At 33.8% G+C, this 23,201-nt stretch overlaps 1 protein-coding gene across 5 annotated transcripts in view; it reads left to right on the forward strand.

The window, feature by feature from the left end:
* Positions 1-23,201, forward strand: part of LOC145277654 (histone-lysine N-methyltransferase 2A-like) — a 171,516-nt gene that overhangs the window by 137,302 nt on the left and 11,013 nt on the right. For all 5 annotated transcript variants that reach the window (XM_080129261.1, XM_080129258.1, XM_080129257.1 and 2 more), the window contains 8 exons: positions 2,719-2,792; positions 3,999-4,141; positions 6,947-7,071; positions 8,272-8,412; positions 9,222-9,380; positions 13,564-13,684; positions 14,860-14,938; positions 16,867-21,728. In XM_080129261.1, coding sequence (XP_079985387.1) covers positions 2,719-2,792; positions 3,999-4,141; positions 6,947-7,071; positions 8,272-8,412; positions 9,222-9,380; positions 13,564-13,684; positions 14,860-14,938; positions 16,867-21,728 — 5,704 coding nt within the window. The remainder of the gene's footprint in view (positions 1-2,718; positions 2,793-3,998; positions 4,142-6,946; positions 7,072-8,271; positions 8,413-9,221; positions 9,381-13,563; positions 13,685-14,859; positions 14,939-16,866; positions 21,729-23,201) is intronic.

Here is a 23,201-nt window from a genome sequence, read left to right on the forward strand (position 1 = left end):
TCTCTTGACTATTCTTAGCAGTGTAATGATAAAAAGGCAGTGTCATAGTCTAAAACTGTGATACTAGCAAGACCACTAAGAGTCTACTAACACAATAAGGCAATTTAATGTTGGTAATCATGAAAAATGCACTTTCTTGAAACGGCATGGAAAAATAAAGCTCATAAAATAATAATTGAAAAAATTGTCTCAAAGCAACATAACAGGAGAAGCAGCTACTTCCACATGATCAAGTCAGCAGCCCTGATGTGGAATGTCAAATACAAACGGGATCATTTCACCATCCTCAGACTGGATCAGTATGTGGATAGTGCATCCTTTAAAATTTTCAGTAGCATAAGTAACTGAATAAGTCTTGATTATATTTTCTACATATGTACGTACAATCTTACAAGAATAAATGACTACAATCTGCACTGTTTATGTACAATGTGATATAGTTGAAACCTAGGGAGTTAAAAGGAATAAAGATAGAATGCAATAAATCTCACAAAATGTTCTTTTCAAGCAATGAAACTTTGCTTTTTTTTGTACGTGAAAAAAAATGGCTGCAATGGAAGAATATAAGCTAATATCCAATAGTTCGATTCCTTCATTCAAAGACTTAATATCTAAAGAATGCTATTTTATTAACATTTGCACCTCCACAAAGAAACAATGAAAACATGTGCAAATGTAGTTTTATGGATAAAATTCTCAAAAAGTGATCACATTTATAATAGGTGATTTAAATTTATTAGTCTGTTGTAGGAAAATTTAGCCTCAACAATAGAGAACTTGTTCATTTTTGTATTGAAAAAAAAAAAATTAATAATGGAAAATTTAAAAGATTTTTTACACACAGACATCATCGAACAAATTGATTACATTTTGACTTCTAAATCTTCAACCAAATTACATCAAAAAGCTCAACTTTCAACACCAAAAATTTTATGTGATCCAAAATTGAACAAAGAAAGACGTACTTCCTAACTTTTGGCATAGTGCTACCGGAAGCGATGACAAGGCAAATTAATTCCTTCACTTTTATTGTTCTTCAGCATTTCTATTGTGAAGCAATTTATTGAAGAAAAGGACATTATTGAAAAATATAAAATACAAATTAACAAAATTATAAAAAGATAAAAATAGCACAATTTGTCTTTATTTGCACTTTTAATAACAAAATTTAAAAAATAAGTTTTTATTTTATTTGAAACTTAAGAAATATGTTTATGAAATTATAAAAAATAAGTTTTAAATTTTAAAAATGAATTTTTTTTATTTGAATTTATATAATAAATATAGGTTTATGAAAGTATAAAAATAAAATTATTGAAATCAAAACAGCAAATCTTCAAACATAAAGATATTCACTACATAATATTCCCAAAATAGTTTAAAAAGATAATGTTTTCAATAATTCTTTAAAAAGGAAAATTAATTTCAATTATTCTTAATTTAAATAAGAACAAAAAACTTTTCAATTATTATAAAAAAAAAAAAATGATCAGAAAAACGTAATAAAAAAAAGATTACATGTATAGGAGGAGATATAGGCATGAGAGAAAAAAGCGAAGGAACTGATTTGGCTGGTCACCACTTCCAGTAGCGCTATGCCAGAACGTTAGCTGACTATTGAAGAAGGGGGAAAAGAAAAAAGTAAACTTTTATAAATGTGCTTAATTGGGTAAATTTCCTACTTTGAATCTGTAATTAATCCAGAAATGAATTGATCACTTGCTAATCTAGTGTTTGTTGGAAGAAATATTCAAAGGAAGCATAAAAAATTAGGTAAACCAAAAATGATAGCTTGATGAACATCTTAAACGATCAGTCAACTGAAGTAGTGAGATAAAATGTCTTGGAGTAGCATAAGACATGAAAGATAATATTCTGCAGTGAAAATGTTCAACTGTTGAAAGTGCATTTGTCAACTGATAACTTTTTCCTAATTTTGCCTATTTTGAAGCGTTAGACTTGAATTTAAAAAAAAAAAAAGGTAGGGGGGCAATAGACAAGCTGCAATCAGCTTTTGAATTCTTCTTGGATAATTTTTTGCAGATCAAAGATATTGAGTTTTGATTTGTGGATACATTCCACTTAAGATCTTAAATAAGTTAGACTGTCAGAAAAGTTCAATCTAGTCAGCTGATCATATTTAACTTTAACATGCACATAAATCTAAGTTATACAATGTAAGACTTCATTATTATTATTATACATCAGGATTAATAGTAAAAACACATGTATGACTGACATTATCTCATATAGAGATATAAGGTCACATCAAAGGGGAAAAAAGCATATCAGCTTAAGATATAAATTAATGAAACATTAACATAAACCGATTTTATGGTTTGGAGAAACAAAACAAAATTTATGAAAATGATAATTATCATGAAGAAATATAATCTACCTGAAATAAATATTGAGAAGTTTCATTAGGATAAAATGGAAATCTTCACAACAAAACAAAATGCTGTTAAATAGACATCAGCTATAAGCAGATCTTTTCAGTCTTGGAATGCTGATGTTATGCATTATGCATGTTTCTCACCTCTGTAAAAAAAAGAAGTTTTTATTTCTTGGCTTTTTAAAAAAAACTTTCTTACTAAGATATGTACTTTTTTTCTATATTCTAAATAGTTTTTTTTCCACAAGATAATATTGTTTTGTATATTTTTATAACTAAAAAAGATTTTTTATGAATTAAGGACTATTTTTATTTCTCCCCAGCAAATGGAGAAATATTTCCCATGGTTCAACGTCAAAACATGTGTTTTATGGGACCATCATAGGAATTTACCAGCGTGAGTAAATTTAATTTGTATATGACAATTTAGAAAATTGTTTTTATATGTGATGTCTTAATGAAGTTTTTAGTGTTTATCTTGAATTATTGATCTTTGTAATATTATCTATTATATAGAGAGGAAAGTTGTATTTTTGTCTATCTGCCTGAAACTCAGAAACTGCCTTTGACACACTTACAAACCTTACATATTGCAATTCAGTATAACTTTGCCAGATGTGTATGACAATAAAAAAAATACTGTAATTATGTTTTGTGTGACCAAAGATTAAATTGGAATAGGGGTAATCTTCTTTCAATCTTACTAATAAATGTGAAAAAAAGAACATTGAAACTAGTTGATTACTTACTCTTTTCCTCTTTTTTTTGTCCTCTCCCCTTTGTTTAATTTTTCTTTCCTTGTTTTCTTTCATTCAGTTACAATAAAGCAGTTAAAAACGTATCCATATGAGTGATAAAAAACTGGTCAAAAAGTCATGTTATATGTAAAAAAAAAAAAAAAAAAAAAAAAAAAAACTTTCAAAGAAAAATGTTAGTTTTTAATTTTATTTTCTTATACAGGACTCTAGACAAGAAAAACTCTAGCAAGACCTGTTAGTTTATTTAATAATAATAATAACAACAATATATGAATATCTGTCCAAAACAGGTTAAATTAATTCCTCAAACAGAACAGTTTTACACTACTTTTGTCCCCTTTATATTTTTAAACTTTGTTTAAAATCTTTATTCCAAGTTTTTATCAAAATTCATTACATGATTTTAATTCTATAAAATAGGGTTTTTTAAAAATGTAAAATTTGGAGAATCTGGTTTAATTTGTGTCAATGACAATTGATCAAATTTAATGCAAATCTGAAATATTTGAATTTTTAAATTGGAAGTTGTACTCAAATTATTCTCCTAAAACTCTTTAAGATACTCTCAAACTTAATTTCATTTTATGAAATAATTGTCTAACAACTATTAAAATTTCAAAAAAAATATCTGAATTTTGGCAAAGAGCTTCCATCCATCTTTGTTCCTTTCCAATTAAATGAAACTAAATATATACATCTTGTCCAACCTTAGGTCACTCAGCTGTATTCCAAAATTCATAATGATCAATTAATTTATTTAGAAGTTAATAGTGTACACATATCTAATTTTATATAAATAAAAAGTTAATCATAATTTATGTTTTCTTTTCTCTCTCTCTCCCCAGTGGAATGTTACCCAATGGAGTACTACCTCCATTTTCAGATCATAATTATGCTCAGTGGATGAAAGATGTATCTGAGCCCCTCTCATCTACGGCTGCCCCACTCTGGAAGCTTTCTACACATGTCAAGTCCGATTCTAAAGCCGGTGAGTAAAATTTAAATGATGCCTCAAAGGGCATAAAGCCTAATTTGTGAATAAATTTTAGCAATAATAAACAATTAATTTTTTATCTTTGATTGACTTAATGACAATTCCATACTGATGTAAACATGTTTTGTTGCAATGTACTCTTCCCTTACGATGGCCAAATTTGGACATTCTGGGTCTTGGCGGATCACTCTATATCTGGTGGTCACTCTGGAAAATGCCCTGTGTGTGGAAAGGTCCTGTGCGACAAATGACCACTTCCCCTGTCAAAAGAAGAAAGAATAACACTTCGATGAGTGGTCTTTTTGGATAAAGTAACAATAATTATGCATAGAAAGACTTTACGACTCTTGTCATTAACAAGTCTCTAACTTAAGTTCTCAATATTTGTGTCTGAATGGCACTAAGTCTGGGCAATTTTTCAGTTTAGCAATTTCAACCCTAAGTCTTGATGGCATGGAGTTTGGCAGGCAAGCAGAGCAAAGTCACAAATCTCATTTATGCATTGACCTATATTGAAGATCAGAGAAGTATGTCTCCCTAACCCCTCCTAATAGAATTCAATTCCTAATTCTTGATAATACATTATTGCTAATATTCTACAATTCTCAACTTTGAAGAATACATTATCAGACCATGAGTAACCAATGGACTCTTAGGTCAATGCCTCTTTTTCCTTCATCTATTTTTCATCTTTCCCTACTACCGTAAATGGGAAGTTCCCTCTCCTCTTTGGCGGGTCCTTAAAATCACAAATGTGTTTTATACATCTGTATTACACACAGTTCTTCTTTGTTTGATTTCTTATCAGAGTTTCAATCAAAGGAAACAGTTTATTGGCAGATAATTTAATTAACAACTCTTGTCTTATCTAGAAAAACCATCTTCATCAAAAGATGTTTAACACAGCTGAATTACTTGATCAAAACGGCCGTTAATTTTTTCCACAAATACTCCAGGACATGAATCTAACAAGGTCCTTCTCTCCATTTTAAAATTCCATTTAGTCTTATTACCCAAAAATAACTTTATTTTTCTTTGAGAGAAAAAAAACAAAAAACAATATTTCTTATCAATTGCTTTTTTTTTTTTTTACATTGGAAGTTCATTTTCTAGGTTTTTTCTTAATTTGTTTGTTGGAATTGTTGTTAGGTTTTGAAGTTTGTAGATGTCAGCAGAGTTATTAAAAGCAGGTTGAGGGAAAGCGAAAGAGAGAATAGGAACTAAAGAAGTGAAGAATGAAGAATTTTGTAGACTGTTGTAGAGGAAAAGTCATAGCAGTTCTGACTAATATGATATCAAGAGGACGTACTAGAAGCTATTGCGTGATCCAAACTCCATTTATCAAATGGCAATGCAGCAGCTTCAATATTTTGCACTAGTTGATAGGATAACTCTCAAGGAGGCCATTCTAAGATTCAAATCACTACCAGACGGATAATATCGGCGCATGACAACATTTACCTCCAGCATCCTTATTAGTGACATGGCAACAAGAATAAAATGGAAACAGACTTTAGTTGTCTCTACCTACTGCTCACACAAAACTGTCAACCGAGTATAAAGCGTTTTCTTCCCCTTTGTCAGAAACATTGCTCATTCATTGAAAAGAGGATTGAGGGACAAAACAGGGAAAGCAAGAGTTTATGGGCTGTCAACAATGCATTCACAACACCTTTTCTACTTTTCTAAAATATAATTCAACTATGACAGTTTTTCTATCTGTAAATATAGAAGCGAAAATGTGTGTATGTATGTTTGTTCGCTTTTTGTGTATGTCCAAGAAAGGCTTTTTTCCAAGAAGCGATCGGTCGACTCACTTCTTCTTAAAACTTTTTATATCACGTCTAAATGATAATATCTACAAGTTAACAACGGGGGTCGCCTGTCTATTTAATTTGCTCGACTTTGAAAAGATAAATATTCAACATTTTTCGATCGCCGCATGTGCATTAAGCTTTTTCGTATGATAAAAGTGAGATTAATTCTGGCGGCATTTTTTCCGGAAACGTCCGAAAGCAATCAGCTTTGATCAATGTGGAGTTTCTCCTTATATCACACAATTGTTATTCGATTTGGACAATCCCCTTTTTACGGGGAGCTCACTTTCCCCACAACATCTTGAGGAAACAAACAAAAAAAAAAAAAATCCTGCCCTGCAGTAAATAAAATACTGCCCCACAGTCAAAGTTGACCTCATTAAGTACGGGCACCTGCCAAGTTTTAGTACTTAAATAAATTCAAACTTGTTTCCGTTACTATTTCGTGGTGGCCCAGTGGTTAACGTTGCACATTTTTTTTTTTTCACTTTAATTTCCAACTTCGACTCCAGGGTTCGGGTTCGATTCTTCATACTTATCTACTAAAACTTTTTTATTATTATTATCCCCCCCCCCCCCGGGGGGGGGGCACAGACACCCGAGTGTTTTGATTTACCCAAAACCACACACACACACCTCTAACACCCAGGCAACGCCGGGTACCCCCTGCTAGTCATTATATAAAGGATTTTTTTTTTTGTTTGTAATTTATCAACTATTTTCTTCCAAGTAACAAGACATGAGAGAGGACAAAGAAGTATGAAAAGAAAAATGGTGCACACACTTTAATTCTATTTTGTTGTCCATGCTCCTGAACAACGCATAATTTATCAGTGTTATAGATCTTTGTAGAAATTGAGAATTCCTAATTTCTATGACTGCCTTTTCTTGTTACTCGGTATACCTACTCTTTACTGCGTCTATTACAATTTTACAATTATTTCTTGATACTTGGTTATTAATCAAGTTTTTTTTATTTTAGGTATTTCATCAAAATCAGAAATTGTTGAAGCTAACAATAAAAACCATAGAACTGAGTTAGCACAGTTTTATGAAGATACTCGTACATGTGTCCTTTGCTGGAAGGCATCAGACCTTCAACCTGAGGTAAAGTATAATTTGTTTACATTCTACATTTTATCTTATACTAGCTGTACCCGGCCACGTGTTGCTGTGGCTCAGTTTGTTAAAACGGAACACATTCCTCAAGAAAAATTGCATTTTAATATTTTCTGCAATTTTTTTTTCCCCTCAGAAAAAGATTCATTTTTTACCATAAATTGTTAGGGGAAAGAAAACTCCTTGTTTGTGCTAAGAAAACGTCAGTAGTGAAATTGATTTTGCTTTGAGTTATATCGTAACGATGTTTACAATCGCAATAAAATCTGAAAAATGGGAACATGAAAGAAATGAAACGAAAGCATACGAAATGCAGTAAACTGGAATTGAGGTTTTTATAGATGCATGTAGAAATGCATTGTTTACATTTTTAAATGTAGTATTTCTCTATCCGAGTCGGTGACTATTTTAAAGCGCACATAAAACGATTTGTTACTAATCGAGATTGATATGTGCGTAATCGCTTTAAGTGAAAATTTGACATCTTAAATTTTGTAATGCGCTAACCGTAAAATTAATCTTTAACTCTGTAAGTGGAAAAACAGAAAAAGAAAACATCAAACAAAATTAAAGGAAAAGAAAATGATATATGTTAATGAATAAGAAAAGGAATCACCAAGGAAAGGAGAGAATTGTTGTTTTTTTTCCCAGTGTAATAATGTTTCGAAATAAATTGTCAATAAGCAATGTATAATTAGGAAGCATTTCAGTTTTTGTATGAAACTACAAAACCCATAATCAGTGTGCGTTCGTATTAATCCCTCGTGAACGATGAAGTGGCGGTGTAAACGGGCCGCAGGGAAAGGAGGAATTAAATAGAGAGAAAAGATTTTACAACTTACATTGATTCTTACAGGTTTGAGCAGTGAACTCTCACCAGAAAAAATATAGGAATGTACGATTATCGAGCAAGTGTAGAGGTAATAGGCCTATAGCACACCTCAGATAATGTGCTGCAGTTTGTGCATATTACATTTGCATGAAATGTCTCGAGTTTTAATCCTATTAAGGTCAAACTCAGAGGGGAAAATATGAGTTCATTTTATTTATATAGAGATTATTCTCTCATTATTTATTAAATGTTGTATGACCATTGGTTATCAGACAAATTTAATTGCTTAACTTGATCAGCTTATACTTGTATACTTGTCTCTCCCTTCCTTATCTACTTTATAAATCTATTTTCAGGAGGAAGGCCGTCTGATTTATGTTGGTCAAGATGATTGGGTGCATGTTAACTGTGCTTTGTGGTCAGCTGAAGCCTTTGAAGATGAAATGGATGGGACGTTACAGAATGTACAGACGGCCATCAATCGAGGCAAAATGATGGTAAGAACTTTTTACTTTCAAGATCATTTCCCTCTCATCATTGAACTCCACAAAATAAAAACGCATCTTTATATGATGTGTACATAAGGACCATCACTACTGTGACAGTAGGGGTGGCATTGAAAACATGACGCCTATGTGTGTATGTATGTATTTTTCCAGAGTGTAGTTCAACTTTAAACTAGATGATTCAGAAATGTTACCCTCTCACCACTCTGCTCTGTAGGATTGCCTATTTACTATGATCTGCCTGTGCCACTAAAGTTTTCATTTTTTAATTGGTGATAAAAGCTCTACGTAGGATCCAATTATTTACTCTATTCCATTATTCCTACTTAATCACATTGTTTCTATAGTAGTTGCTGATGAGTTTCCAAAATGCAACATATGTGACATCTGTCTCTCAGTTTCTCGAGGTTTACAATATACAAGAATACACAGAGATAAGAGAGCACATCAGTGATCTGTATGCTGTATATGATACTCGTGTCGAATTTCCGTTTCTGGTTATTGAAATCAAATGGTTTCCAGTTTTTTTTATGTGATGTGCTTGCTGTTGTTGAGCAGTTTACATCAAGTTAGAGTTCAGTTTTTCAATCAATTAAGTTTTGGAGATTAAAGAATTTATCTGCATTTTTTTTTATGTTTTAATTTTTTTTTTTTTTTTTTTTTTTTTTTTTTTGTTATACTTTCATATTTATACCATTTTTTTTCTCTAAAATAGATGAAAAATCAAATAACTTAAATTTCTAGTGAATAATGTTCATGTTAAAAATTTTGATTTCTTGCAATAAATTTTCTTATTTTAGCGCTGTGACAAATGTTCTCGATCAGGTGCCACTGTCGGTTGCTGCCACAGGGGCTGTCCTGCCAATTTCCACTTCCTGTGTGCCAAACAAGAATCTTGTGTATTCCAAGAGGATAAAAAAGTCTATTGTTACAACCATCGGCACAAAGTTGATGGGAATGTAAGTATTTTTGTTTATCTTGCATATAAATGTTTATTTTTGTATATGAAAAGTATTTTTAGAACAAAAGAATAAATTGGATGCCATTTTCTTATGAACTTAAGAATTCTATTCAATCAGATGCATGCCAAAATTTTATCCAATTAAATATTTGGGCTTATATCAAGTGAGTGAATCACAAAAGGATTGTAAAGGTTTCCACCGTCATCTAAAAAGTAAAAAGAAAATATTGATATTGATTTTTTTGCTTTTGAAAATGCTGACCAATACATGGCAAACGACACCTGAAAAACAGATTTCTTTTATTATCCTATTCCAGGAATTTTGGTAAAACCTTAGTTTATTTATAGAGTGACAAGCTTTACTGAATTTTAGATAATTTTTACAAATTTTTGAAGTATAATGAATTAAATTTACTAAAATTCAAGGCGACGATCTGGAGTCAGATCAGGGTTGCTGACTGAGCTAGTATAATGTGAAACCCAAAATTGACAGTGAATGTGGTTTGTCACTGATGTAGTCATTTATAATTAATAAAAAAATAAATATTATAACTGAAATTAAGTAAATGTTTTGTTGGTCCCCCGATTTATCGGAGAAGGACCTATATTTTCGGTGGTGTTCGTGCTTCTGTGCGTCCGTTATTCCAGACGATTGCCAGATAACCGTCCATTAGTTTTTCCTGAAATTTTGTCACAAATTGTATTTGATTAAATAGATGTGCACAGTAAAAAAAATTTTTTTTGCAAAAATTCTCGTTGCGTCCCCAAGGGCTCAAAAGAGGTTAAAAAAAAAAAAAAAATATGGCCAAAAATGACATGTTTTGCCCCATAACTTTTGATTTATCCTATAAATTTTTCTGAAATCTTGGCTAAAATATAGAGCCCACTGTTCTTCATATAAATCCAGTATGGATGACCCTGATAAAATTCTGGTCCCCGGGGACTTATAGTGTTAAAAGCGTCCCTTTTTGTGGCTCTTTTTTCATATTTCTCAATAAAAACTTGATATGTCTGACTAAATAGTGGTTTTTCATGGTGGTCAACTCAAATATACATGTGTTAAGGCCTGAAACTGCACAGTTTTCCATTTACACCGAGATTCGGCATATCCAGAAGCTCAAAAGAGGTCAGAAATGCCTCAAAATTGCACTTTTTTGCCCCATAACGTTTGATCCATCCATTAGATTTTCCTGAAACTTGGCCAAAATGTGGAGGCTATTGTTCTTAATATAAATTCAGTATGGGTGACCATGGCAAAATTCTGGTTCGCAACCCTCTGAAACTTTTAGGGCTTAAAAAAACATGCCTTTTTTGGAGCTTTTTTTTTTCATATTACTCAAAAACTTAATATTTATGTCTATATAGTGGTTTTTGATGGTGCTGAATTCAAATATACATGTCTTAAGGCGTGAAACTGCACCGTTTGTCCATTTTCACTGGGATTCGGCATTCCCAGAATGCTTAAAAGGGTTCACAAATGCCCAAAATTGCAAAAAATTACACTTTTTACTAATGGTGGGACGATTAATCGGAGTCGTTAATTGTAAGAATCGTGTATTTTGGGGGGGAATTGGAATCGCATCGTTAAAAAATACCTTAGATTTACGATTCTTTCATTACGATTCTCTTATATTTTTAATTGGAACTGCTTGTTTGCTGTCAAAAATTTATGATAAAAACGTCATAGAACTTTTCATAACATATTTAATATGATGTATAAGAATTTTATTAACTACTTTAAAGGTATCTTAATGAGTTTCGAAATTTCTTTGAATTTTTTTCTTTCTTTAATTCTTTGAATAAAAAAAATATTTTTTTACTTTCAGCTTAATTTGCTTTTACATTTTAAACTGACCTTGTGTCTAACTCTGCCCTCGTGGGGCGGCAAGTAAATAGGAAGTAATATGGCGGCTGAAAAATGTTTTTCAACCACCATAGAAGCATCACAATACATTTAAACCCTGAAGAATTTCCGCCATGCGCACTTGTTATTCTAAGTTAACTAGCCACTACTTGTGTTTCAAACTTTAAAAAAAAAAAAACAAAAAAAAAAAAAAACGCTTTAAAATAGTAAAAACACTAAAGCTTTTTTCATTTTGGAAGGGAGGTTTCAGGCGCCCCTATTATCCCAAAGAACCAGCTATGTAAACACTTTGCAATATTTTTCAATAATTATTTTTAAAAAATTGTTTATAATCAATTTTTATTTAAAATTGATTATTTTCTAAAATATTTTGTTTTATATATGTTTACATTTTTGTTTTTAAGTAAAATTAAGAAATTAATTTTAAAAATATTGTTTATATCCATCTTCATTCAAAAGGGTTACTTTTCGATAGCTTCACTGGTTGTTAACCTAAAATTTCCGAATGTCAGAACGAGCCTCGTCTGCTGGACCTTCTTATCTAAGCTTCACCGATTTTTGGTTATGATTTTATCTGGGTTTTTTTTTTTTGCCGGATTTAACAAACAAACAAGCAAAACAAAACAAAAAAAAATTTGGTGCCTATGCACTTATGTTACCGTTAACTTTTTTAATGGCTTAAGTGCCTCGCCCAATGTTTGAAGAGTTTCTAATTGTTTTTTAAAGGAAAATTGGTGAAAGTCAAAATTAGCATTTGTGGCGATAAACAAGAATAAACAAAAAGCTTTAGCGTGTACGTACCTCTCATGGAATGTTGTAGATCGAAATACAGTGAAATATTATTTGGTGCTAGTGCACTTATTGATATGTGTTATTTTTAAATAGTACTTTCAAGTTTAATTAAAGTTTTACGATACCTGTTCTTATTACATTGTTAGGTGAAAGTACAGAATAGGTACACAATACCCTCCCGTCCCCATGTTAAGATTGGCTTTCTAAATAATGTCATTATTTCAGCACGGCTCATTCCATAAGTACCTTTTATTTTCTTGAATAAAATAAAAACTACTCGACGAGAACACTACTGTTTTTGTTTTAATAATCATTTTTTATTTTTGAATAAAAAATAAAAATTTAAATTGTTCAAAACATGTTTTTTCCCCCAAAGGTTATTGGTATTTTTTTTTAATTACCATATTTTTCATGAACATGTTCTAAAAATGTTTAAAAATTATCTAATATTTTTTCACTTTTCATGTTATAAGCCTCTACATGGCCTCATTGATATGAGACCATTTCATTTCTTCTACTGATCCCGATATGTATTTCAGTTTTTTAATATGAGACCAGTAGGCTTCAATATTGTTGGTGCAAACACCAGTAAGCGGATCCACAAAATTTTGTGAATGGTTTCTAGTTCCGTGAACATAATTAAACTTGAAAATAATACTTAAAAATAGCGCGGATTCCAGTTTGACTTTCACCAATTTCCTGTTAATAATTATATAAACTCGGAAAAAAAAAAAAAAAAAATCCATCCCGAAAATTTTTTTTTTTTAAATCATAGCAAATATCATGTGCAAATTTCAAACCAAAATAAATAAATAAAAAAATCTAGGTCACATACGCAAAAATTCTTTCTGTGTAAAAGTAATAACTTCTCCCTCAGTCGAACAGTGTACAACATCGGAGCTGATGCGTATTTCGCTACAGGGGTAGCATTCGTGTACATCCGCCCTTTTTCTTTATATTTTTTAATATATAAAGTAACTCCTGAAATTGATTGTTATTAATTTTGTGGTGCATGTTTTATTCATGGTTAAAATATTTGTTTTGACTTTTATCTCCAATGAAAGAAAAATCAAATTGTTTTCAAAATTCCCTTAATTGTATTTGCACTTTTTCGCTGTAACAAAATTTTTTTTGTTACACAAAAACTTTTGATTATATGGTATATTTCAAAACAACAATTCCGCTGGAATCGGAATCGTTAAGCAACATTTTCCTGGAATCGGAAAAAATTTAGGAATCGTCCCAACACTACTTTTTACCTCATAACTTCTGCCCCATCCATTAGATTTTTCTGAAACTTGGCTAAAATGTGAAGACAACATTGGCTCTTCACACTTTTCACATCCATCATTTCTTTACTATTTTTTGTGGCGTCATCTCACATGCAGCACCAGAGGGGGACCATGTACATGCGGCTTGTTTTGAATGCTTAAAAAAGGGAGATGTTTCTTATAATGTTTCACGTCCATCTTGGCAGCATGTATGATATTCCTTTCATCATTTTTTTTCTCTCTTTTCCTTTTAGCTGGTAGAAGACAACGACTTTGACGTAATCCGTCGAGTGTGCATTTATATGGATCCTCAAAAGTATCCTAAGAAATCATGGGTCAAAGGATTGCTAGCACCCAGCATTAACATTGTTATAGGTAAGTGTGTGTGAGTGAGAGGTTGTTATCTGGATGTCCTTTGAGGATAAGCTTTTTTTCTTTTTCTTTCTTGTTTTTTTTTTTTGTCAGCTATCTAAATATCTAAATGAAAATGTATTAAAGAGGTGTTGACAACAGTCTAATTTCTGGGCTTCCCATGGCAGAAATATTTGGAACAGACAGAAGCAGAAGAGGTGAAAGGCGAATTACTGGCCGTTTTCCTTCCAGCTTACTGAGCTTGTTAGTCTTAGACCATTCTCCGTGTAAGAGAAAGATTACTTTGATATCAAAAACTATCTCTTCAGCCAGATTTATGGCAATCCATCTACTATAATGAAATTCTGATGTGAAATCTGTGAGTAAACTGATTATCATCTTGACATGGTATTCGTACTCCACAAGTGCTTGTCTGTTATCCAAACATACAAAGCTTCCTGTAGATTAATGGTGCAGTGTGCAAATAGAACCCATTAGAAGCGAATGATCACACCCTACGTAAATCAGTGGTGGAAATTGGAAGTAAGATGTTTACCAGCTATCGAGATGGTCTAAAAAGCTATCTGCAAATTCACAGATAAAGTGGAGAAATGTGAAAAGATTACAATTGTCTGTAAAAATCCACCAAATCATCACTCTATTGCTCCAGTAAATATCTCATGCAAGCCTCTATCTCTATAAGAGCTAGGTGCGCCCTAAAATGGAGTACTATTGCCACATCTGGACAGGAGCTGCTCGGCACGCCCTATCCTGCGTTGATAGAGTTCAAAACCGGCTTCGAAACCTAGTAGGTGATGTTCTTTTTCTCTTCACTGCAACTTCTTTCCCACAGGAGAGATGTTGCGAGCCTGTCTCTGCTCTATCACTATTTTCATGGCAAGTGCTTGACTGAACTCTAAACCCCCCCCCCCAACTTTCACAAAAAAAAAACCCAAAACACTCAACTAACTACAACCACTATATATGATTTTCCCTATTCTCTATCTGCCTTAATCTAAACGCAGATTCTATAAACAAAGCTTCTTTCTCAGAACTTCCTGCCTTTACAACACTGTTCCGCTAGCATCCTTCCCAGTTGAATATTTGTGTCATTGGTTAATATAGGTGTTAAACCTTATAAAATTGTTTTATTTTAATGAAAAGTTGGAAATAAAAAATTATTTTTTAATTTCTTGCAGGTTCATGCACAATAGAAAACTTAGGAAGTTTAACTGCTTTATCTGACACCTGGGATATGCTCTTGCCGATTGGATTCCGGTATGAAAAGTTTCACTTTTTATTTTGGGAATAAAATTTGAAGTTAACATGTTTTGTTTAAAAATACTTTTTATAATAACTCAAATCTTGAGATTGTTTTTTTTAACTGAGAATTTCTCGTTCTAAATGGAAGGTTAACAGTTGGGTACTTTTACATTAGTTTTCACTGAATTGGATGTAAACTTTTGTTTTATTACATGCTTCTTTGCATCTTTGAGAGAATTAAAAAAATAACCTTTAATTAGTATTAAAGGTAGAAATGGTAAAAAAAAAAAAAAGACAGGATAAAGAGTGCTCAATATGTTAGTAGAGCTGCATATGTTTTTTATTTTTAAACCTCAGGTATTAACTTAATCTATTACAATTGTTTCAGCAAACAGGGTTGTTTGGGTCTTCAGATGGTAAAAGTCAAATAAAAAGAACAGGAGATACAAACTCCTGTAGATCAATGTGCAGTCCTCAAGAATACAAGAGAAACTTAGAGAGACAGGACAAAACAATTATATAAAAGATAAAAATATGAGAAAGGAGAGATCAGAAGAAAAAAAGAGGGTAAGGAAGGAGCACATACTTGCATCGTGGACCAAATAGGTTGAATTAGAAGGGGCATTTGAAGTGACTCAGACGTTTCAGTAGAGCAAATGCCGGTCAGGGGGTGGGTGGGGGCATCCTTGGTGGTCACAATGTCAATATATGTCTGACTGATCTGATTTCAACGTACATCCTATACAGCCCACACAGACGTCCTAGCTATGTTTGGTGGGGAGGCATTGATATGACATAAAAAGTCAACACACGTCCAGTTGTATCTGTTATATTTCCTATTTTATATATGTTTTTGGGTTTGCAATAATTGTGGAGTGTAATTAAAGATCAAAAGTAATTAGAAACCTCAGGGGCCAACAATTAGGATAGGGAAGTTTTGCTGTTTAAAGATTAAAAATTAAAAAGGGGATTTCGTAGTTAAGTATTTGGTGTGGGGGGTCAAGGAATTTAGTGGGCTTAGAGGTATACAAATAAAAGACTAAAGGACTGGGGAGATATATACATATATATATATAAATTTGAATATTAAAAAAAATTAAGCTATACTCAAGCATTCTGAAAAATATTTGAAGGAGGAGGGAGCTATTGTGCTGAATGTTGGTTCCTTGATATTGTCCTTTAGTTCTCACATTCTATAAGTAATGCTTATGGAAAAAAATTGCCCTGTTTTGGGTTGGTTTTAAATGGGTGTTATATTAGATTTTCAATATTCTCAGTATTCATAATCATTCAAGTGTCCTTATTTACTTACAAGGTTGGTTTAAAGGGAGGAAAAATCCATCTCCTCAAAATGAGAGCACTCTGGATTGGAACGTCTCTGTTCAGAAGGATTTTTCCTTCACTACCAAATAAAAAGAGGAAGTGTAGTATCAGAACAAGTACTACACTTTGCTTCTAGTCAAAAGGTTTTGAAATATAAATCAACTGTCAATCTATGCACCTAATTAAATGGTTAGCTTTCATATGTGGTGAGTCATTAGTAATTATGAACCAACAAGAACTTTTAATAGTTCTCCACACCAGTAAAAATCCAGATAATATTTTCCAAGTTTTTTTTTTAAATTGTCACTATTATCTATGAAGAATAAAAATTAAAAAGTATCTAGCTAAAATCTGGTTTGCATTAACTAAAGATATTTTGAATTACTTTACAAAATATGATTTACTTTTGTTTGTAATTTAGTTGTCATTTCACCACTAAATATGCAGTCTGAATTGTTTTCATCAATTTTAATCTTGTTTTCCATTTCCTTAAATTAAAATGTTAATGTGAGAGAAGATACTTATAATGCAATTATTGTGTTCATGAGTACATTTTTCTCTTTTTAAATAAAATCTTTAAAATGGTTATTCCTTTTGAATTTCTTTTATTTTGTTTATAGTTCTTCACGTGTCTACTGGAGCACAAAGCATGTGAATTCCCGGTGTGTGTATACATGCCGTATTATAGCTGTGAAACCCCAGTGCCAAAAAGTGTCCAGCGACCTCACTTCAGACCAGCAACTGACCATAGAACACAATACTACAAAGATAGAGGATCCCGTGTTAGCCAACGCCAGCATGGCTACATTTACTTCAACAACGGAAAATACAGCCACGGAAAATGTTTCAAAAAATGCTTTGTCTGCTTTCGATACAGGTAAACTAGACTCAATGAAAGCAACACTGGTGGAAGCTAAACCAGAAGAGCGTTGTTCCATTACAGATGTTGAAGACAATTCATCAGCTTATACTACTGTGAAACAACAACCAAGTTTGCCTGAAGAAAGTGAATGCCTTGTTGGGTCCAAAGAACCATCTGCAAGTGATTCATTAGAGAAATCCAATGAATCCTCTACAAAAGAAATTGATGGAGCAATTTTGGATGTTATCAATCCACTGAGCCCATCCACACAGGCAGCATTGGAGACGTTACAAGACACTAGCAACAGGGTCTTTGCGGGGGATGCTGAAAAGAAATGGCTGGAGAGCTTGCCCGAAAATATGGAAGCAATTGTTGTTGTTACAGAGGGTGAGGAACTTACAGATGAAGAAGCCGTTCAACTAGCAACCGAGGCTCTGCAAGCAGCTGAAAAGAATGTAGAGTTAGGCGAACTTGATTCAAGCGAGAAAAGTGTAGAAGACGTGCCAATATTGGAGAGCACACTAACACCAGACGTCGAAGAGGTGATGAGTGTAGAAGAATGTTCCACTATTATTGACACAAATTGTAACAGCATGACACTGGGGAAAAAGACGTTGCCAGACAATTTCCACGAAACATCCTTGTATGATGTAACTGAAGCTCAGGTATTAACAGAGGGCAACAAAGAGGTCATGTATCTTGGAGTGGAGAATAAACCCGTTGAGGTTATCAGTCTGAATCGCAGGAGTATCTCTATGAACTTTAGGAACAAAAATAAGTGTTCGCGCTTGCCAACTCGGTTGAGGGACACTAAATCTAGTAGTACGTTTTCTCCAATTTATGGATCTGATGGTCAAATTATTGGTCACAAGTTGTCCATCACAGATGCACTTTCCTTAAAGACGTCACCTCAAAAAATGAAGAGGAATGATTACCATGAACATACGGAAAATCAACGAGCCAGGAGAATAAATTCAAAGAATAGTCCGATGAGATATCAAACTTCAAGAAAGCCAAATTCTTCACCTGTTAAGTCCACAGGCATTAATAGAATGACTCCAAATATCGAGGATAAAATCCGAACGTCAGCTAATGTTGCAGACCGATTGGCTGAGGTGAAATGTAAAGTGACGAATGGTGAGAAATGGGAAAACATGGTTGATTCCCCTCATCGTGACCGCTGTAGAGAAACAACTGAAGAAGGAAAGAGGATGGAAATCAAAGAAGAGGTTGACACATTGTCTGCACTGCTCACTGATGATAAAACCTGGTCAGATAGTTCTTTGGAATTGGTAAAAAATCAAGAACGCAACAAAAACTCTCCTCCCGTGAAGGTATATCCGTTAAGGCAGACTGTATCTCGAATGTGCGAACAAGCACTGGCGAAGCGCCCACTGGAAGCCATTTCTCGGAGCTGTAGAGACGATCGTACCAAATCTATGCTCGTGTCGCAATCATCAACGGAACCCCAAACGATGACGACAATGTGTGACGATTCTGTATCGATTAAGAAAATTGTTGAAGACACTATACCCCTTCATGATCAGATAGCGTTAAAGATTAAGGCTGAGAGTTTAGCAAAAAGTAGCCCCGGTGAGAGGGGTCCGTTCAAGTGTCCGACATGTAAACGACTCTACAGAACCAAGGAAAGCTTTGAGACGCATGTTGAACAGTGCGACTTTGAGCTGAGCACCAGTGAGGAAGATGATGATGAACAGGACAGTTTGCGGTCACCAAGGCGTTACCTTGGTAACCCGCGTTATCCGATGCGCAGCACAACTCTCATTCAAAGAGTTGCAGCAGAAGTCGAGGCAGAAATGAACTTGATTAAAAAATTCTGCCCACGGAAACGTTCCCATGATTCAGCAAGCAGTACAGACACTGGCGTCATTGATCCTTTTGGCTCCAGAGGTAAACAAGTACGGCAGGATAGGCCAATAAGTACAACAACAGTTGATAACCTGGCAATAGATTGTAACCTACAAAACGACCCCCTTGAATCAAAATCAACATTAGGTTGTGATGATAATGCATGTAACACTACGTATGTCGCAGCAAAGTCAATGCTCACTTCTGAAGTTTCTAACACACAAGAAAATAAAACTAAAAATTGCAGAATCAAAGAGAGACAACAGCAAGATAAGAAACAACTCAACAGCAATGAGAATGACTTTGATTCTGATGCCACACTTTCTCCTGCACCATACGACAATTTTCTTGAAAAGAATCACCAATCTGATGAAGAAAGCAACAATTCTATGCTTTGTCCTCGAACTGGTTTTACTATTTCAGCTGGAACAAATCGAAATAATTTAGATTTGTTATCAGAACTGGCCACCAAGCTAAGCAAACCTGAGCCATCCAACAGTGAGAAAGTTGGTCATCTGATTGGATTAAAGTCGACAGAGCCGAAGCTCCCTTCAGACATTGCCCTGGCAAAGAAGATGTCCGTTGTTGAAGTCCCTGGTGGTTTGTACAAGCAAAAGTTTGAAGTAATCAATGGGAAGTTTGGTAAGGTCTGTTCGTCGAAAGAGTCTGCTATAGTTTCCGATTTCAGTATAGTGCCAAATCACAGCGAAAAAAGCACAATGTCTTCAGCGAAGCACCATAATTATTTGGCCAAGACGAGCACATCCTTCTCTAAAGGAAGTATTTATTCATCTACATTGTCAGAGGGAGCATCGACTTGTGGTCCGTCAGAAAATCAGAACAAGTCAGGTCATCAGGGCTTATTTGAGCGCATCTTTCATAGTATTGATGTTACAAACACGTCAAATTCATTGCCGAATGTTCTGGAGAATCCATTAAGTACCACTTCCCACATGGGTTCCTATAATATTGATTCTGAATCTAATGTTAAAATGAATGCAGTTACCAAAGATGGTCAAATCGGTGTTGGCTGTGGAATATCTCGGAGCTCCAATGTAAATAACTGTCTAATTACGAAATCTGTAAGTAAATCGGCCAAGAATACGTATTTACCTGCCATCCACACTTCATCAGTTTCCCAGTCATTGACATCGACTACTACATCATCTCTGGCTATTAATTCCGATCATGCGTGCGAGGCTAATTCTAATCAGGCAGTTCCCGTGAAGTGTGTTGAAGCTAAGCCATCACAGCAACCTTTGTTTGTTGGGCCAAGCACCATGACTTCTCAAGTGCTGACCACACCAATGGTTACCATGGGATTATGTAATACTGTCTGCAGTTTGCCATCACAAACGTGCATGGTAGCTCCTAGCCAACAGCTGAGTGTACCCATGCAAAGTGCATCACCCCATGTGCTCGGTCTCGCAACAACAAATGAACCCCTCTTCCAGAGCCAAGTTCTATCTTCTCCAGCTTTACCACAACTGGCCACTTCTACCGCCTTTGCTACAGGTGCAGTCACTCCTGTAACCCTTGCCCAGCCATCCAAGTGTCAACCATCTCAACCACAGCCAACATTAAACATCAACTATGTCGGTAGTTTTGTTTTGCCTACACCTGCTGATCAGTTGGTGACAATTAGTCAGTCCATTGCAAGCATCCCATTATCTTCAATAGCTACCTCTGTGCCTCATTTGCAGGTGGCTAATAGCCTTGCTTCTGTTGTCACGTCTGCTAAGTTGCAGTCACCCTCAATAGCCATCCCTCATCAACAAAATTCAGTCATGCTACCAGATGGTTCAATTCAGACCCTTCACAAAACCTCAATGTCCACTATGCAAACACCAAATTCCATTGTAAAAATTCTTGTTGACAACTCCTCAACCCAGTTTGTTACCTCTGCAAATATAGATACGAGCCCCCAACCTCAGGGCAGCATCTACAATTACGGAAAGCTGTTGCAGGAGATCTTCAAGGCTAATCAAACTCCTCCTGCCTTAACAAACCCAACTGACTTGACAACATCACCTGTAAATTCCAATCAGTTGTCAAATGAAAGAAAACCTAGCAACCCAGTGAATTCTATCAACCCGACGACCACCATCACTACTACCACTATAATGACCACCAAAAGCAGCAATTCAGGTGGATATACTGTGGTTAGTAAAAATGTACCTATGCGCAGATTGATATCACATACATCACATTCTAAGTCAGACTTCCAACCTCCAGGATTTCTGCGACATCAAAATGATACAGATCAATTGAAAGATTCATGTGATCCTTCAGAGATTCTGTCTGGAGTCCAGGAGGGTAGCAAGTTTATAAAGGATGTGGTGGATAGTAGCTCTAAGCGAGATCTTCAAATTCCAAATCCAAAGTCTTATATGCCCCCAATGAAAAAGTCTCGGCTGAACTTGTGTAAACAACCGTCTGATGTTCAGCCAACGAAGCAAATAATATCTTATTTGTCAAATAAAAATGGTTTAACAACATCGGAATTTCCGAGGAATCTGTCTTCCTCTGATGTTTGCCGACCAAAGCTGGTAAAGAAACTTTTAGAAGTTAACCAAAATACCAGTAATCCAGCTGTATTAAAAAATACCACGAATCAGTTGTCAGGGACATCACCAGAACATCAAGAAAGCCAACAGACTCCTGATGGGAAAATTGTCTATAAAGCTACAACTCCTAGAAGTCGTCGGAAGCCTAAACCCCTTGGAAGGCGCTCTCGTTTAGATATGAAAGGTTTGTTTTCACTTTTACATAATTTTTCTAAATCCATTACGACCAGAAACTAATTGAATTTCTCTTACTCTTCTATGGAACCTCTCGTAGACTGTCACATCAATCGGTAGCTAAAAAGAAATAGAAGAGTGTCAAAGTTTTAATCCTTGTCCTCAAATGACCTTTGGGCCTTGATAAGTAATCACACTTTTGTATAAAAAAGGGAGGGAGAGCTACAATGTTTTTTGATGGATTGATTTTCGCAGTCAACTTAGGGATTCCATGAAAGATTTACTGTCTTTTTTGTTCCTATAGAATCGAGACTTTCTGCTAAGCAAATAGGAAACTATCATTGAAATTGCTTGTGAAAAATGTTTCGCAATAAACATTTTGTTTTGAGTCTGTTTTTTATATATAAACTTTCGCCTTAAAATATTTGCAATAATTATTTTTCGACCTTATAGTTATAAAAAATAATGTTAAAAAACATGGCACACATGTATTCAAGATGGATTTACTTTTAAATGATATTGGGATGTAGTAAAAAGACTTGGACACCATATAAAACGATTGAAGATAAAAACTAGAAAACAAAAAAGTTATTACATATTGTTTTTATCTATTATCATCATTCTTTTAATTTATCTTGTCGCCATAATCACATATTGCATTGTCACAGCTTTATAAACGTCAAACTTATCAAAAAAGAAATAGATCACAACTTGAATCTCTGTAAGTTTGGAGAAATGATTTAAAACCGGTTTTCCTTCTAGTATGGAATTTAGTTGCTAGCTTTAAATTGACAAGATGCGATTCAATATGCTTGTTTTAGAAACCTGAATTATAGTGCTTTAATTTAAACCTAGCAGCTAATTTCCATACACAAACCAACACTATAAATCTTTGGTTGTTTTCATAATTTCTCCAATGTCATGTTGGTTGAAAATAATTTTATTTTTGTAAGAATGAAAAACGATGCAAGATGAGAATTATTTGTTTTTTTTTTTTGTAACATTATATTATTTGAATAGCATAAGATATGTTTATTAAATCTTAAATGAAGAAATGATGATTCCTCTTTCTCTCTCTCTCTCTCTGTCTCTCTCCCTCTCCTTTTTAAATAAGTTCATAAAAAATTAATTTTGAAATCTGTTTATCATTGTTAAAAATGCTGCTCAGAACCATTTTAAAAGAACTTACTGCATATGAAACTAGAAAGGAGAAATCTTGTCCTGCTGAAATTTTAACATGACCAAAATAAACAATAGGACATGACAACATATTTCTTTTATAAAGTGAAAAAAGTCTTTATTTGTGTTTTCATTACCTATGAATATTTTCTCCCTGTGACATTAATTTCCTGCTACTTTTTTTTAATATCACCATGTTCAAATTTCAATGTACTTTTTAGAGTTTTTGCATGTAGAACTGTTTTAGAAATGTGTGTGTGTCCCCCAAATATAATGGTTTTATACAATAATTTTAAAACTCTCC

This window comes from Euprymna scolopes, chromosome 6 (assembly GCF_053919585.1).
Source record: "Euprymna scolopes isolate OS-2025 chromosome 6, ASM5391958v1, whole genome shotgun sequence".
Classification (NCBI taxonomy): domain Eukaryota; kingdom Metazoa; phylum Mollusca; class Cephalopoda; order Sepiida; family Sepiolidae; genus Euprymna; species Euprymna scolopes.